Source organism: Populus euphratica, unplaced genomic scaffold, assembly GCF_000495115.2.
Source record: "Populus euphratica unplaced genomic scaffold, PopEup_1.0 scaffold19.1, whole genome shotgun sequence".
NCBI lineage: Eukaryota > Viridiplantae > Streptophyta > Magnoliopsida > Malpighiales > Salicaceae > Populus > Populus euphratica.
In genome coordinates this window covers 1,971,815-1,988,799 of record NW_011499853.1, presented here as the reverse complement: position 1 = coordinate 1,988,799, position 16,985 = coordinate 1,971,815, and the positions used below count along the sequence as shown (strand labels likewise).

At 33.4% G+C, this 16,985-nt stretch overlaps 1 protein-coding gene, 1 non-coding gene and 1 pseudogene across 2 annotated transcripts; 2 read left to right on the top strand and 1 right to left on the bottom strand.

Moving 5' to 3' along the window:
• Positions 1–3,580: 3,580 nt before the first annotated feature.
• TRNAR-CCU (transfer RNA arginine (anticodon CCU)) lies at positions 3,581–3,653 on the bottom strand. The gene has a single exon. It is a non-coding gene; the product is annotated as a tRNA-Arg (tRNA).
• Positions 3,654–8,399: 4,746 nt separating this feature from the next.
• On the top strand, positions 8,400–10,455 carry LOC105122411 (amino acid permease 6-like; annotated as a pseudogene).
• A 1,319-nt stretch (positions 10,456–11,774) lies between these two features.
• On the top strand, positions 11,775–16,682 carry LOC105122260 (amino acid permease 8-like). The gene is made up of 7 exons (XM_011021265.1): positions 11,775–12,080; positions 14,189–14,422; positions 14,514–14,607; positions 14,872–15,089; positions 15,181–15,320; positions 15,766–15,993; positions 16,074–16,682. The coding sequence occupies exons 1-7, from the start codon at positions 11,960–11,962 to the stop codon at positions 16,500–16,502; spliced, it is 1,464 nt and encodes a 487-aa protein (XP_011019567.1). The 5' UTR covers positions 11,775–11,959; the 3' UTR covers positions 16,503–16,682.
• Positions 16,683–16,985: the final 303 nt, after the last annotated feature.

Sequence of the window (16,985 nt, the reverse complement as noted above, 5' to 3'; positions counted from 1 at the left end):
TGTCCTTTTTTGGGATATGCTACACACCAAAAGGGGTACTGATGCTATAACCAAGTTACTAGGCACATATATGTGACTATGGATGTCTCGTTCCTTGAATCTGATACTTTCTACTCTCCTGCTACATCCAATTCTTCTCTTCAGGAGGAGACACAAGTAGAAGAAATGAATTGGTTGACATTTGACTGGTTCAAAGACACTGATACGACCCTGAATACAACTCAGCCTATTATCAATCAGGAATCTAATCAAGAGTTGATATCTCTGGAAGCTGAAGTAACATCTCCAGAAGCAGTAATAATACCCCCCACTCTTCAGTATCCAATGACCCATCTCCTGAGAATATCATTGAGGTAAGCTCTCCTATCCCACCTCACATTCATGATTATATGGATACCCTTGTTGGCTATGAGTTACCTTTCAGGCAAAATCGAGGAAAACCACCAAACAGATATTCTCCAGAACTAGAGGATCAAAGATCAAGATATCCAATTGCCAATTATGTTTCGATAAAGAAACTGTCTGAACCTCTCAAGAATTTTGTGAATGAACTCTCCTCACATTATATTCCCATGAGTGTTGACGATGCGTTGGATGACTCCAGGTGGATCGAAGCTATGAAGGAGGAAATGGAAGCTTTACTAAAAAATAAAACGTGGACTCTTATTTCTCTATCAGAAGGTTAAAAAACAGTGGGATGTAAGTGGGTATTCTCCATCAAGTACAAAGCCGATGGGTCAGTTGAAAGGTACAAAGCAAGGCTGGTGGCAAAAGGCTATACGCAAACCTCTAGCATAGATTATCAAGAAACATTCTCACCTATTGCAAAATTGAGTACTGTCAGAGTTCTACTATCTCTCGCAGCAATAGTGGCAAAGGGCTATACGCAAACCTCTAGTATAGATTATCAAGAAACATTCTCACCTGTTGCAAAATTGAGTAATGTCAGAGTTCTACTATCTCTCGCAGCAAATCTTGATTAGCCATTACACCAGTTTGATGTTAAAAACATGTTTTTACATGGAGATCTTGAAGAAGAAATCTACATGGATGTTCCTCCAGGATATATGGCAAACTCTGAAGCTAAGATCGTGTGCAAACTACAAAGAACTTTATATGGCCTGAAGCAGTCTCCTAGAGCATGGTTTGGGCGCTTAAACTCAGCAATGAGGAAATATGGCTTCCAACAAAGCAACTCGGATCATACTTTATTCTTAAAACATCACCGGGGTAAGGTAACAGCTTTGATAGCATATATAGATGATATGATCATTACAGGAGATGACTCAGAGGAAATAGCAAGACTTCAAGAGCAATTGGCCACAGAATTTGAGATGAAAAATCTAGGAGGACTCAAATATTTTTTGAGAATTGAAGTTGCTAGGTCAAAACACAGTATATTCCTTTCCCAATGAAAATATATCCTGGATTTATTATCAGAGGTAGGATTACTGGATTGTAAGCCTGCAGATACACCGATGATTCAAAATCACAGACTAGGAGAATACTCATACCAGGTGCCAACAGATAAAGGAAGGTATCAGAGAATAGTAGGAAAATTGATTTATCTCTCTCATACATGGCCGTACATCGCTTATGTATTAAGTGTGGTAAGCCAATTCATGCACTGTCCGAGTGAAGATCATATGAATGCATTCAGATTCTCAGATACCTAAAGTTCTCTCTTGGAAAAGGGCTTATGTTTACAAGAAACAATCACTTATAAGTGGAAGGCTACACAGATGCTGACTGGGCAGGAAATATTTCTGATAGAAAATCAACTTCAGGTTATTTCACATTGGTTGGAGGAAACCTAGTTACTTGGAGAAGTAAGAAGCAAAAGGTGGTAGCATTATTAAGTGCTGAAGTTGAGTTTTGTGGGATGCCTAAAGGTCTTTGTGAACTTCTTTGGCTCCGAAGGCTATTAACTGAAATTGGTCTTACTCCTAAGAGAGAAATGAATCTATTTTGTGATAACAAAGCTGCAATTGATATCTCTCACAATCCAGTCCAGCATGATCAGACCAAACATGTGGAAGTAGACCGACACTTCATCAAACAAAATCTTGAGGCCAAGATAATTTGTTTTCTGTTTGTTAAATCTGAAGATCAGTTGGCAGACATATTTACAAAAGTTGTATATAGTAGAAGCTTCTACAACTCACTTGGCAAGTTAGGCATATGAGATATATATGCACCAACTTGAGGGGGAGTGTTGGCATGAGTTGTCCTCTGCGTATGCCGAGATATATATGGGAGTGTTGGCATGAGTTGTCCTCTGCGAGATCAAAGGAGGAAGATCAGCAATATATTCATTAGTGAATTAAACTCATAAATGTATAGCCATAATTGGAAGTTTACGTTATTTACATTATGGAAAAATCTGTTATATATATTCCCTTATTCATGTAAATGAAGTATTGAAAAACAGAGAAAGGTTTCTCTCTATTTTTTCCTCCATTCTGTCACAGACAAGACTCTTGCATTGAATTTAATCTCTCTATCTGATCTGTTTTCTTTTCCTGCAAGCTTCTGAACTCCTAAGCAATTGAGTAAAATCCATTTTTTTATGTCAATCTCTACCCATCTCTCTTTTACAAGTCTTTTTAAATCAAAGCAGGCTCAGTTGTCAAAAAAATAACCATCTAAAGTATTAAAAATCAAAATTTCCAATCTTCCTGTTCTACTTCTAACGGTTCAAAATGCATCAATTAAGTTCAAATCATCCTAATTATAAAAGTTCTGTCAGTCCCTTGCTGTTTTATAAATTTGACAGGTCTGCAGAGAGGGCTATCAGATGATTGTCCTCTACATGGGGAGCTAGACTATGCCGCTTTATGGACTGCCGGTGACAATAGAATGGTTTTTAAAAAACTTGTGTCTGGATATTGTCTCCTAATCAATTCTCAAGGTCGATTTTGCATGATTTTCTTATTCCCTGCAGGTATCTTAAAATCAGATGAAGCAAAGGTCAAGCAATTAAAGAACCAACCCTATGTGGGCAAACTGGAGATTGAAGCAGACTCATTGAATACAATCAACTGGGTAAAGCCATTTAAAGCTGACGGCAGCAATGTAAAATTTTCTGAGGGATGATAGGTGTTTTATTCCAAATTAGGAGCTGCCTGATGACTCTCCGCCGAAGTTTGCAGCTGCCTTGATGAATCCTTTTGAACAAACAAGAAACCTTCATTACTGGTTTAAATCAAGATATAGAAGCTACCTAAGCTTAGTATGGGTGAAGTTTACCCAGTCTTCAAAACTAGCAACAGTACTAGCATGCTTACATTGCCAATCTGCAACAGAATCACAATGTCTAAAAAAATAAGAAGACTAGCTGCATCGATGTTTTTGCGTCCTCCATGAAGTACAAAATCCCCAGCAGGATAGCGCCAGAAGCAAAAACGAAAGTTTTTAAAAAAATTCTTTTAAAAAGAAAATAGAACAAACTTCACAAGAAAGTTTTTTAAAAAGAAAATAGAACAAACTTCACAAAAATGTTGAGCTTACATCGCAGACTAGCAGTCTTTAAAAGATAGTAATAATAAAAAGAAGGTGAAAAGTAAAACTTAAATAAATCCGCGCCAGGTAGGGGTCGAACCTACGACTTTCTGCTTAGGAACCAGACGCTCTATCCACTGAGCTACAGGCGCTCGCTGTTCAATGTAACCAAACTAGTCTAATTACAATCTTGAATAAATAATTTCCTGACGATGTTTATGGTCAGTGCCGTAGCTTAATCCGAACCTTAGGAAGCAAGCTTTTGAACCTTGATGCTGCTGATCTGGCTTCACATCTTTCTCGTAAATAGAAAAGGGGTTATGGTTGTCAGGTTTTTATTGCTTATTATAAATAGTGTGCTTCACCCTATGTTTTGTTTTGTGTCTGTGTGTGTGTTTTGACAGTCAAATTTATCCATGTGTTTTTAATTCAATCAATTTATCCTATGTTATCCACTTTGAATTAATTGAGATTAATTATTAAATTTTCTCTAAATCATACGTTTAATTTTAAGTGATGTGGTCTAATTATATGAATCCATTTAAAAGGGAGAGACAAAGAACAAAAAAAAAAAACAGTAAAGAAGAAGAAGAAGATAAGTGTAAATATAGGTGCATGGTTCGTGAGGAACAAAAATGATTAAAAATAAAATTAAATTAAAAGAAAGATATTAGATGAGAAAAGGTAAATCAAGGTTTTAAGTTTTTGTAAAGAAGGGGAAGAAGACCAATTGGGATTTCAGGGTTCTTTCATCATTTTTGTGTTCTCTCTCTTTTGATTGAATCCACTCAATGCTACGTTAATAAAAATTAATGTTTGATTTATAAAGTTTTTAGTAATTAGCCTGATTGATTTACATTCGAAAACATATGGGCAAATTCATTGAATCTGAAATAAAATCAAATCAAATTGACTGTTGGATACAAATACAAGGGAAAACCTAATACCCTTGCTCACCTTCGTACTATAATTAGATCACATCTTTTATAAATAAAGATGATTATATATTATAATATATTTTTTAAAATATTAAGAGAATGATTGATTATATTAATCTAAATTAAATATTCTAGTTAATTTATAAAACTCACAAGTAAAGATATAAAATTATAATAATTTTATATATATACATATATATATATGTGTATTATTATTTAGAAATTAAATTTTATAATTTATTTTAATTTATTATATATATAATTTTTTAAAAAAATAATTTAAATCAACTTGAATAAACTGATTAAATCTATAATAATATGTATTATGAAAACAAGATTATCAAATAGAAAAAAAATTAAAAAAATACAAAATTCAAATCTCAACCATCTCATACGGTGAAAAATGAAATTAAAAAAAATTAACAAAAAAAAAACACAACAAATCTGCATCCTATATTATTAGATAAAAATAACTTAATAAAAAATTATAAAATTTAATTCTTAACTAATAAAATATTAAAAGATTAAATTAAAAAAAATTAAAAATATTTAAAAAATAATTTAAATCCGTTTAAGTTAATTCTCTAAACTTTGTCATGAAACAAGACTGTCTTAGCTAAAAAAATACTAATTTAATATTAATTAATAAAATTAAATTAAATCATAAAAATAAAAAAACAAATATTACATGGGGAAAAATTAATAGCTGCCCAAGTATTTTTGACAAAGCAGAGCATGCATTAAAATCGAGTAAAAAAGAGAGGGGAAGATGGGAATGAAGAGTGGCCGACCGAAGCGGCATCGTTGCTCCTCAACAAGCACGAACCATTGGAAGATGAAGGCCTCGTCTTGCCGATTACAGCGCCACCAATAAAGGCAACATTTGGAGACCGAGGGCCACCGATCACACCGCTAGAGTGCAATGGCTACTTAACATGCTGGTGTGCATGTTGCACGCATTTGCTACTTTTACCCTGCCATACAATTTAGTTTGTAACCTTGCAAAAAACAGGATTCAATTGTTTTTAGTTTAAATTTGATCTTTGAAGTTTTAATTATTTTAAATCAATTAAACTAAATTTTATTTTTAAAAATTCATCATTAACTAAGCATCAAGATTTTTTCTTGGCATTATAAGATTTTCACATCAAACTAATTAAAACAAATCATCAAATCAAATCTAAAAAGAATTCAACATAAAAGAATCAATTTTAAAAAAAAAAGTTGAAAATAAAATAATAATAATCAAAGGAACGGAAATAAGGGGAGGGGGGCATTTTGTCTAGCATGAGAATTTGTCTCAAATCAAGATTCCATCCCCAAATATTTAATTATTTTAAATCAAAATAAATTAAAAAAAAAGAGCCAATGTGTAACACTTTTACAATTCACAATGATTTCTTTCCAGTGCTATGTTGATTTAACTTTACTACACCTTTTAGTTTAGTTTAGTTTTTTTTTTTTTGGGTAATTATAATTGTCAATATTTGTCATAAAATATTGCCTTTTCTTTTCTTTTAATTGGGAAACTATTGTAGTTTCAACATCTATAGATTAATGTCTTGGTAAGGATAATGCAATCCCTGCAGTATCCAATGCTTTCTGGCCTTTACATTTTTAAGCCCGCAGGAAGAACAGCAACCTTTCTTTTCTTGGCATCTTCATTGATTTTATTAGTTTAATTAACCTTATGCTATGATTGTCATCCTAGAATCTGCTTTTAGCACCATAATCTCAATGGTCCACTCTCTTTAGTGAATTACATACTTTTTTAATTGTATATTCCTAAAACGGGAACGACAGCTCTTTCTTGTGATGAATTTGCCTCTGGAGACTGTACACAGCCCATTACAATTATTATTATTATTATAAGTGAAAAAAAAAATTAAATTCGAAGACACAAAAATTTACTGTTGCAGGCTGACAGAATCCTTGGCCGAGTGGCAGTAACTCCTTGGTATAAGCTAACGAGTCATCCTTCTTTAGTCAAAGTTAGTAGCTTCTGCAATGGGGGGAGAGTCCAGATCCATCCAGGTTTCAAAGCTAAAGCCGAGTCTAGCAGGCATCGATGTCCCGAAAGCATCATTAAATACTGGTCAACGAGTTTGTCACCTAATTAATTAATTAAGGTTTGTTTATTTTTTAGTATTGCGGTGCGAATTCTTATCAAAAAATGCTTTTTAATTAAAATAATTTTTTTATTTTTGATATAATATTTTTAAATTATAAAAAAATATTAATTTAATATTTTTTTTAAAAAAATAAATACTTTGAAAAGAATGATGGAAATCATGAAAAACAATCTCATCCCCTTAAAAAACAGAGAAGTGCACTTTGTGAGCTCTTCTTCACAGGACTTTCAATTTCTAAATGATTACATGCAAGTGACGAAAAATAGTTTAGAAAGATGATAAAAATTTATTTTTGATATTAAAAAATTAAAAAAATTAAAATATAAAAAAAATTACTTAAAACAAAAAAAAATCAAGATTTTTATAGTTAGGCTACTTAAAACAAAAAAAAAAATCAAGATTTTTATAGTTAGGCCACAAAAATATAAAGCACCTTACACTCACTCCCCTGTCATTTTGTTTATCCATAATTAGATTTTGATTAGTGTTTATCAAAAAATTATTCTTTATTTTATTTATTTTTATGTGCATTAATTCTTAAAATTATTCTTTCATGAGTAATTAGTAAATCAAAGTTTTTCATGTATTTTGTTTTAAGAAATATGGAAATACATTTTGAAATATTTGTACAGAGAACTATTAGACCAATATCAAAGTGGGACAAAGGACATTTTATTTATTTATATTAAGATAGGTGTGTAGAAAGATGGGAACATGTCTATAAATAAGACTGTAGAGAGGTCTCATTTTCAAGTTGAAGTCAAAATATTCTCCCAGGTTACCACTTGCTAAGGTAACTAGTCAACTACATGCAAATTTAATTCATAGTTTCTTGTTTCTTTGCATGTACGTTTATTTAATTTCCTGTAGAAAACGTTCCTCTCCGAAAAGATAAGAGAAGTTAATTAGGCAACTAGAAGATGTTGAATTTGGTAGATCAGGAATTTCAACACGAGTTATGTGAATTTGGCCTGTATCCCCGCAAAGTTGCTGATGTAGATGACGATGGAAAACCCAGAAGGACTGGTATCGCTCTTCTCACTCTCAAACACACAAGCATGTATTTATCTGCCAAAACTCAAGCCAGCTTGCAATTTTTGTACACTGGATCATGCCTGTATTCTATCAAACTCTGCATGCAAAAATTGTTTATATATATGATAATTTAGATGATATTTATGTAAACCCAGATGAATAAACGGGAGAAATCATGCTTAATATTTCTTCATTTTTTATTAAAAGAGGTATTTTTTGCAAATAACACGTTGATGTTTACAGAGAGGGAGTAGATTTAGACCTGATAGGTGCATGAATAGGGTCAGTGTGTGGTCAAGGAAAAGAAGAGTATATATCATGCATGTACTGTGAGATTGAGACGTGTTATGGACCTGCATATTGCTTTTATGAAATTAACATGGGGAACTGTAGACAACAATTAATGTTTCTGACATTAATTAAAGTGTTTCTTCCCTTGTATTTTGATTTTTATTGTTGCTTTATAGTTTACTAAAGATGATAGGAGCATAGTTGATTGTTGGTGCAAATTCATAACTAATCACTTTGAAAAATCAGGAGGGAAAACGTACAATGTTTTACATGGAAGCTGTCAAAGCCAACCTAGGTAATTCCATTATGCAAACAGTATTTTGTAACTCATTTAATTGATTGTTGGTGCAAATTCATAACTAATCACTTTGAAAATCAGTAGGAAAAACGTACAATGTTTGTGGGCTGGTCCCATAGACTTACATTGGTGGGTTGGCAGTTGGGTATACCATCACAACTTCTATAAGCATGGTGTAAGTTGACGAATTGTATATATAGTCTCATGTCTTGGATCTCCGTTATCGCAGCAATCATGTCTTCTGGGTACGCATCAATCGGAATGGGGTTGTCATTCGCAAGGTTGTTTCAGGTAATTAATTTACAGTTCTTGCGAGTCATGAACATGCATGACAAGGTCCATTCCAAGAAACTCAAATCTTCAAGTTGATCAGGCTAGTTTGCTTGAGAATTTTGACACTAATTGAATCCATGCCACTTGACATTGGATTCTTCCTTAGTTTTAATTTAATAGCTGAGATTTTGAACAGGGCAAGGAGCAAGAACCATTCTAACAGGAGTGGAAGTTGGAGTGGACTAGTTAACTGCTTCTGATAAAGTTTGGACCATGTTTAAAGCAGTTGGCGATATGGTTTTTGCTTGCACATATGCTGAAATTCTAATTGAAATCCACGTAAGACACCTACGTACGATCACCATCAAAAAACAAAAAACGACCTGCCTCGCTATGATCATAAAAAATCTCTGGTTGTCTGATGTTTACAAACTTGTGATTAGCTACAGTATTTTCACCGGTACGATTGTTTTGTAATTTGATATATTAATTTAGCAATGTGCAATTGAGATTGATTAGTATGAACGGTAAATATCTGGTATTTATCACGTAATCCATGCCAATAAGAAACCAATCGGGCAGAGGGGCATGAAAAGGCAACGCTCAACTTCAGTTTTGAAAATTTCAATAAATGTGCATTTTCTTTGAATTTTCAGGACACACTGAAGTCTTCACCACCTGAGAACAAGGTGATGAAGAAGGCCAACACGATAGCTATCTTGACATCAACAGCTTTCTACATGATGTGTGGTTGCCTTGGCTATGCTGCAATGGGAAACCATGCACCTGGCAACATGCTGACTGGCTTCGGCTTTTACGAGCCTTTCTGGTTAATTGACTTTGCTAATATTTTCACTGTGGTGCATCTTCTGGGAGCATATCAGGTACAGTTAGATTTCACCAACTCGTTTGAATTTTCATTTGATCTTTGGACATGGCGTTCTAATCCCATTACCCTAAGAAACTTGACTTCGGACCCTCTCAATTCTGTTAGAAATTTAACAGTACTGCTTTGATCAGGAAAATGTTCCTATTTCAATCTAGCTTGACATACCGAAAGGGTTAATGATGAAGTCACCGGACTTATTTTCACTTTATACCCTCCTTTTCTATCCTTCAGAGTCGGGCTTGAACTTGTCCGAACCCTTTTAATGCTTTGGAATGAAGAATATCTTTAAGTTAGTCAATCATCTATGGAGACAATTTTTAATTTTTTTTGTTTTCCCTAATTTAATTTGGGATTAATTAATGACTTAATTCATCTTTATATAATAAGATAATTATCCGATCTAATTGAGCCACTTTTATCATTGAATATAAATTAAGTTTATAATCTATATTTTTTGCAATATTTTCAGGATAAGTCACAGAAATTAATCACGTGAATTGCATGTGAAAACCTTTCATTTATCTGGTTTGCAATTTGAGAATATTAAAAAATAATCATGTATAAATTACATGAAAAATCTCAATAATTTGGTTTGAAAATCTTTTAGAATGATAGATTAATAATTTAGTATATTTTCAAAATAAAATTGATTCCTGAGGAAAAATTGAAGGATTATTATATTATATAACAACAGATTGAGTTATTAACCCTTTAATTTAATTTAATCTATTCGGGTGCTTGTGTACGGACAGGTATTATCCCAACCAGTTTTCGGTGCATTGGAGACCTGGGCTAGCCTGGTGTGTCCTGATTCAAAGCTTGTAACCATGGAGCACTCAATAAGGATAGGGAAACACATAAATTTTAGGGGGAAGCTGCTAAGACTAACATGGAGAACAGTTTATGTTTTACTTCAAGGTGTCAAAAACAAAAAATAATAATAATAATAATATATTTCTAGGTGTCAAAAAATCATTCTACATCACAGTACCAAAACACAAAGCAAATTCATATTTTTCTTCATGATTTGCCTTTATAATGCAGCCACCATACCTATTCTACTTCAAGGAGAAACACATTTCACAGATGTTCCGTTAGCTCACTTTCCACATGAATCCACTCCCAGGCTACTTAGCCAATATGTATATAGGCGCGCACACGCACACACACTTTAAAAAAGGGGAAGAATTGAACACCCACCTCTCATAGAGGCCAGAAAGTTGTCTGGCCTTTCAGGTATGGGAATGGTTAGCTAACATGGATCAAGATTGCAGAAAAGAAATGCTTCTTCGTTTTGAACATAGCCAGGATTTGGGCATGAGTGTTAATGCATGACTACATATGATTAAACCTAGTATATATGTTATACCTTACGTTATAAGGACAAAAGAAAAACTTTGTAGAAATGTTTGGGCACACTTGCTTCAACACGGTATCGTATTCCACTCACAGCACTTTTTCATTTTCACAACATTTTAAGACAAAGGGGTTTAGTTTTCATTTAACCACCCCCCCCCCCCCCCCCCCCCCCAGGGAGTGTTTGATAAAGGGTTTAGTTTTACATTTATAAATCCTAATTTGGTATTTTTTAGAGGGGTTAATTGTTAAGAAGAATACTAATCGGGAATGGATTGCTATTACCCTCCAAACAATTTTTAAGTTTTCTTAATTTTTTTAAAATATATATCAAATTATTTTTTAACCGTTTCTCACCCATTATTAATAATAATTTAATTATTTTCCCCTATTTTCACTAACATTTAACCCTTTAATTTATGAATACATGAAATATTATTCAAATCCAAGTTATATATCCTTAAAATCTCTCTTATAATGGTTACTTTAAAAAAAAATAACCTCGTAACGAATACCACCAAAGTAGAAAAATTTTAAAAGTAATGTCTACCGGATTAAAAACTTATTTATTTTGCATCTCAAGGATATTTATAAACAAAATTAAAATTTTTATTTTTTATTTTTAATTAATATTTTTATATATTTAATATATTGATATTAAAAATAAAAAATATTATTTCTATACATTTCTAAATAAAATATATTAAAAATTCTCGTAAAACTAAAAAGATTATAAAAGGTACGTATAGATACATAGCTAGCATCTCTGCTATAGATATATAGCCAGCATCCCTGCTATTAATTTAATCACGTTGTATCATGTACAACTCAAATCCACAATGCAAGATATTCTTCTTCAAAATTAGTGTTAATAATTAAACTTGAAAGTGGCAAGTAATTAATTTATGTATTATGTATATATTCTTTGGGATTGACATATTTTTCAAAGTGCGGTTGACACCTCGCTGCGCCTGGTGCTGTATCAACGTGGCGGCTCCACAAAGAGAAACTAAAGTTAAGAGATACGCTACTAGCTATATATATATATATATATCTACACACACACACACAAGAAGTTGACTGAGAAGTAGTAATTATAGGCTTCTTCGTTGTCTAGAATCTGGAGATAGTGAGCAAGAAAGACACAGATATTTTTGCTTTGTCAATCTCATACAGCCGATTCAATCTAAGATTTTTCTTCGTTTTTGCTCTTCAAGGTTCACCTGAGAAACCAGAGGCGAACGGCATGGGGACTGCGATAGGCCGTCAAGAGTTTATGATCCAACATGCAGTTTGTGAATCTGGTTCCGATCCTCGCACCATTTCAGACGGGGAGGTGGATGATGATGGCAAACCAAGACGAACAGGTACTCGATCTCTCGATGTTTCTCTCCTTAATCAACTACACTTCTTGAATTTCACAATCTTCATGTGGTCCTGTGGTCATGCATGATTGCTGTGACTAATTACATGTGTAGCCTACTCCACCTCTTGTAGTTCTCAAATGTCATTAACTATGCAATGGACAAGCCATGCATATTTATTAGTTTGATAACAGCTGCCTTGAAGTTTTCTCCGTTTTAATTTATTCAATGCACACAACTCATTTCTATTTAAGAGAGAAAATAATTGGAGACTGGGATTCTTTGTTCTTCAACTTATTAATTATTGATGAAACAGTTTTTTTTTAGAAAGAAAATAGATTTCTCCACAAGGAAAATAGAAAATATAAATTGAGGTAGTATAGTAATTATTTTTTACAACTATATTTATATTTATTTTGAAATATATTAAAATAATAATTTTTTAAAATTTTTTAAAATTTATTTTTGATATCAGTATATCAAAATTATTTAAAAACATAAAAAATAATTAAAAAAATTAAAAGTTTTTAAATTATTTTTTGACAGTGAATGCAAACATATATATATATATATATATATGTAATGTTTTCTCAAAGGTCGTCATTTGAATTAACGTGAAAACAGTTCCAATAAACATATTTTTCATCCTCTAATCAAAATAATAACAATAATAGAATACAGTATTACCAACCCAATAAGTCACTTTATTACAAAAATATTATTTTATTAGCAAATAATCAGTTTCTCAAAATGGAAAAGATAGGGAAAAGTACGTTTTGACAGCTAGCACAGCTTTTTAATTAAAAAGGTGGTTACAGAGTAGCATTTACATGCATGGAACGCATCGTTTATTGCTTTTCAAATATGTTGCTCTTAATTTCCATGCTTATCCGATGCCTAATAAGTTCATTTAATCTGTGGGATAGATCTCAGAGTTATTTTCTAATTAAAAAAGAGAAAAGGTATAAAAAGAGCTTGGTGCACGGGACAAATTATTTTTGTCGTCCTATTTGTTTAAAAATATAAATAATTAAAAATATATATTAATATGGTTCCTTGAATAGTTAAACCGACTCCACACCCTTTATTTTTTGCATATAATGCATGCATCATATAAAATTTATTCATAAAAAAAACAATATATAAAGCATTGAATAATTAAAAGTAGCTTTAGGAAAGGTTTTAAGACATTTGTCTGTGGAGCTCAAATTGATGCAGTGCGTCATGGTACTTAACTGGAGTCGTCTTAATACATTTGCCTAGTGCATGTTTTTGTTTCGCGGAGAAGACGAATTGATGCAGGCCGTTATGGTACTTAGCTGGGTAATCTCACGGGCCCTAAAATTAACAACCATGTAAGTCTTCATTGATCATCATATGAGCAATCAAGGACTCGAACCTGAGACCATAGAAGGAGCAAACCCCTTAATCTCAAATCTTTACCACTTGACCATCACCTAGATGGTTGTTTAGTGCATGTTTTTTTTTTAAATTAACGTGGGTGTCCAGGCCAGCTTGCACGCACCACGACTAATCCCACGAGCCTTGAAGTTAACGATTATGTAAGTCTCTAATGATCATCATATAAACAATCAAAAATTTAAACCTGAGATCATAAAAAAAAAAAACCTATGATCCCGAGTTCTTATCAGTTAACCTTAACCATTAACCATAGGTAGTGCATGTTTTTGTTTCGCGGAGAAGATGTCAAAAAGGTACAACTAGCACCTAACACAAAATCTTCTCCCGTCATGTTATTTGATACCCCATTTTAATTGCCCAAGATCTTCTCCCCTTTTTAGAGAAAAGCACAGGGTAAAGTAAAGCAAATTTATTTCATTACCCAACTCGTTAGGTATGTTAATTTATTTTATTTTTTTAATTAAATTATTTTATTTAAAAAAATCAAACTAGATTTTAATAAGATTATAAATTACCCCACAAGCTGACAAAATCAAACCAAATTACTTCGAGTTAACTTTTTTAAACTCGATCCTCGGGTCCATCAAGCACAGAACAGGCCCCATTAGAACGGCTCGTGTTTTAGAACTATAGTCAAAATATTCTAGCTAAAACATAAATTCAATGACTCCAACGTGTGTGAAATGCAGGGACTGTGTGGACGGCAAGTGCACATATAATAACAGCAATTATAGGCTCCGGGGTTCTCTCACTAACCTGGGGCATGGCCCAGCTTGGATGGATCGCTGGCATAGGCATTCTCTTAACCTTTTCAGTCATTGCATATTACACCTCTAGTCTCTTAGCAGATTGTTATAGATTTCCAAAGTCTGCATCTGGCAAGAGAAATTACACATGCATGGCCGCTGTCAATGCCTATTTGGGTATGTTTTTGGCAGAGTATAATTAAAGGCACAACTTCAACTTTATGTAAAAGTCATTAAGTCTTATATGACTATTTATTTCAATAAACAGGTGAAAACATGCGCAAGATTTGTGGGCTGTTCCAATTTCTCATTCTTAGTGGGGCAACAATTGGCTACACGATTACTGCATCTGTTAGCATGGTGTAAGTAAACATTTTTTTTTAACATATATAATGATATATAATGATGTGAGCAAAGATTTACATATAAAATAGTGTACAGAAATCACAATCTGTGAGCGTATGCACGAACGCAGTGAAATGGCCCTTTATTTAAAAAAATATATATACAACAATATTTATTATTATTATTATTATAGTATGATTGATGAATATGTTAGTGTTGCTGGCTATAATCTATAAAGTTAAGTGTGCATATTTGTATAAAGATGATGGATATTGTTCTAGGGCTATAAGAAAATCAAATTGCTTCCACAAGAGAGGCCATGGAGCTCCATGCAAGTTTTCCAACAACAAGTACATGATTGGACTTGGGATTACTGAAATCTTGGTGTCTCAAATCCCAAATTTCCACAAGCTTTCATGGCTCTCAATCGTCGCTGCCATCATGTCTTTTGCTTATTCATCAATTGGACTAGGACTGGCATTTGCCAAGGTCATCTCAGGTAGTTTTCCTCTATTCCTTCAAGTCAGTTCACCTTCTTTTTTTTTCTCAGGTAGTATTAAAATGATGTTTTTTCTTTCCTTCTGAAACAGGGCATGGGCATAGAACAACACTTACAGGAGTAGAAGTTGGAGTAGATGTAACAGCAGCAGAAAAAATATGGACAATATTTAGAGCAATCGGTGATATGGCATTCGCTTGCGCGTATTCTGTCATTTTGATTGAAATTCAAGTAAGATTTCGAGAACAACATTTCTGAGTGCCTGAAACAAAAGTTAAGAGCGTAGTCAACAATGATAATATTAATTTTACAGCCATGTCAGTTGTGTTTTTAACCTATCAAAATAGCCATCTATTTTTAATGGAGGTGGTCAACTTTAGGGACTAAAATCAGAAAAACAAAAGGTTAGGGGCTGAGTTGGGTTTGACTAAAAGCTCAAGGGTCTTTGACCAATTTGCTTTTCCATAATCTGGATGCGTGACTGAATGTTAAATAGCAAGGCTAAATTACCTCGTTTCTTTCACATGTAAGCTAAATTGACAAATAATAAGTATTAATCGACCATTTTTGTGCTATGTTTTGTATGAACAAATCATAAAAGGAGTTTGCGTGGTTTCCAATTGAGCTCTACGGAGCACTGAACCCTTTTGACACTGCATTTACTGTGAATTGTCAGGACACACTAAGGTCATCACCACCAGAAAATAAAGTAATGAAGAAGGCCAACATGATAGCTATATTAACTTCAACAACCTTTTATTTGATGTGTGGTTGCTTTGGTTATGCTGCATTTGGGAACAAAGCACCAGGGAACATGCTAACTGGCTTTGGATTTTACGAGCCTTTCTGGCTGATAGACTTGGCCAATGTCTGCATAGTGGTGCACCTCGTGGGTGCATACCAGGTGCCTCCTCATGTCCTAAGATCCCATTCGTGCATATCAATTTAATTGCATGTTTTGATAAAGAATCTCTCAATTGACAGGTACTCGCCCAGCCTATATTCAGTACATTTGAGTCGTGGGCTAGCATGAGGTGGCCCGATTCTGAATTTGTAAACACTGAATACCCACTAAGAATTGGCAGCAAAAAGTTAAATTATAGCATCAACTTCTTAAGGCTGACTGGGAGAACAACCTTTGTCGTGGTTGCAACTTTGCTTGCAATGGCATTGCCTTTCTTCAATGAAATACTCGCACTTCTTGGGGCAATTTCATATGGGCCCATGACAGTCTATTTCCCTGTGGAGATGCACATTGCCCAGAATAAGATTAAAAGGCTAAGCATAAGGGGGTTGGCCCTTCAGCTTTTGAACCTGGTCTGCTTCCTTGTGTCCATAGCTGCAGCGAGCGGTGCCATCCAGGGTATGGGTCACGGTCTCCGTGCCTCCAAGCCCTTCCAGTATAAAGAGTGATCCCTTTTCGGTGCTGCAGTTGTTCAATGGATTTTAGTCATGGGTCGTGAGTCGTGAGCTAGGCCTGAATCAAGTTTGTCGCCAATAAATGCCCCATAAATCTTTTATACAAAATTAACCCGTGAGTTCTAAATGTGAAAGTGGCAAGTAATTGAATTATATATGTTTTGTGTTCTTTTTTTAGGGATGCCTCAAATAAAAAAAAAATAATTATAAAGCTATTCTTGATGCAAGTAATAATAATTAATTATAAAGCTATTCTTGATGCAAGTAAGATTCTTGATAAAAAAAAATTATATTTCTAAGTTTTTTTATAATAAAAACTACAAGCTTACCAAATTACAATAAAAACTACAAGTTAACTCGTTTCAAGTTTATTTTTACAAGTCTATTATTATAAGTTTATTTTTACAAGCCTACTAAATCTATCAACCTACAAGATAAACAAGCTTTGAAAACCAAGGAGATGTACATTGTTGTGGA

What these genes read in the sequence shown, in the direction of transcription:
- LOC105122260 (XM_011021265.1), top strand. Translation starts at nt 11,960, where the DNA reads ATGGGGACTGCGATAGGCCGTCAAGAGTTTATGATCCAACATGCAGTT. An exon ending in CGCTGTCAATGCCTATTTGG is followed by an intron (nt 14,423 to 14,513) that starts GTATGTTTTTGG and finishes TTCAATAAACAG; the next exon opens with GTGAAAACATGCGCAAGATT. An exon ending in ATTTGCCAAGGTCATCTCAG is followed by an intron (nt 15,090 to 15,180) that starts GTAGTTTTCCTC and finishes CTTCTGAAACAG; the next exon opens with GGCATGGGCATAGAACAACA.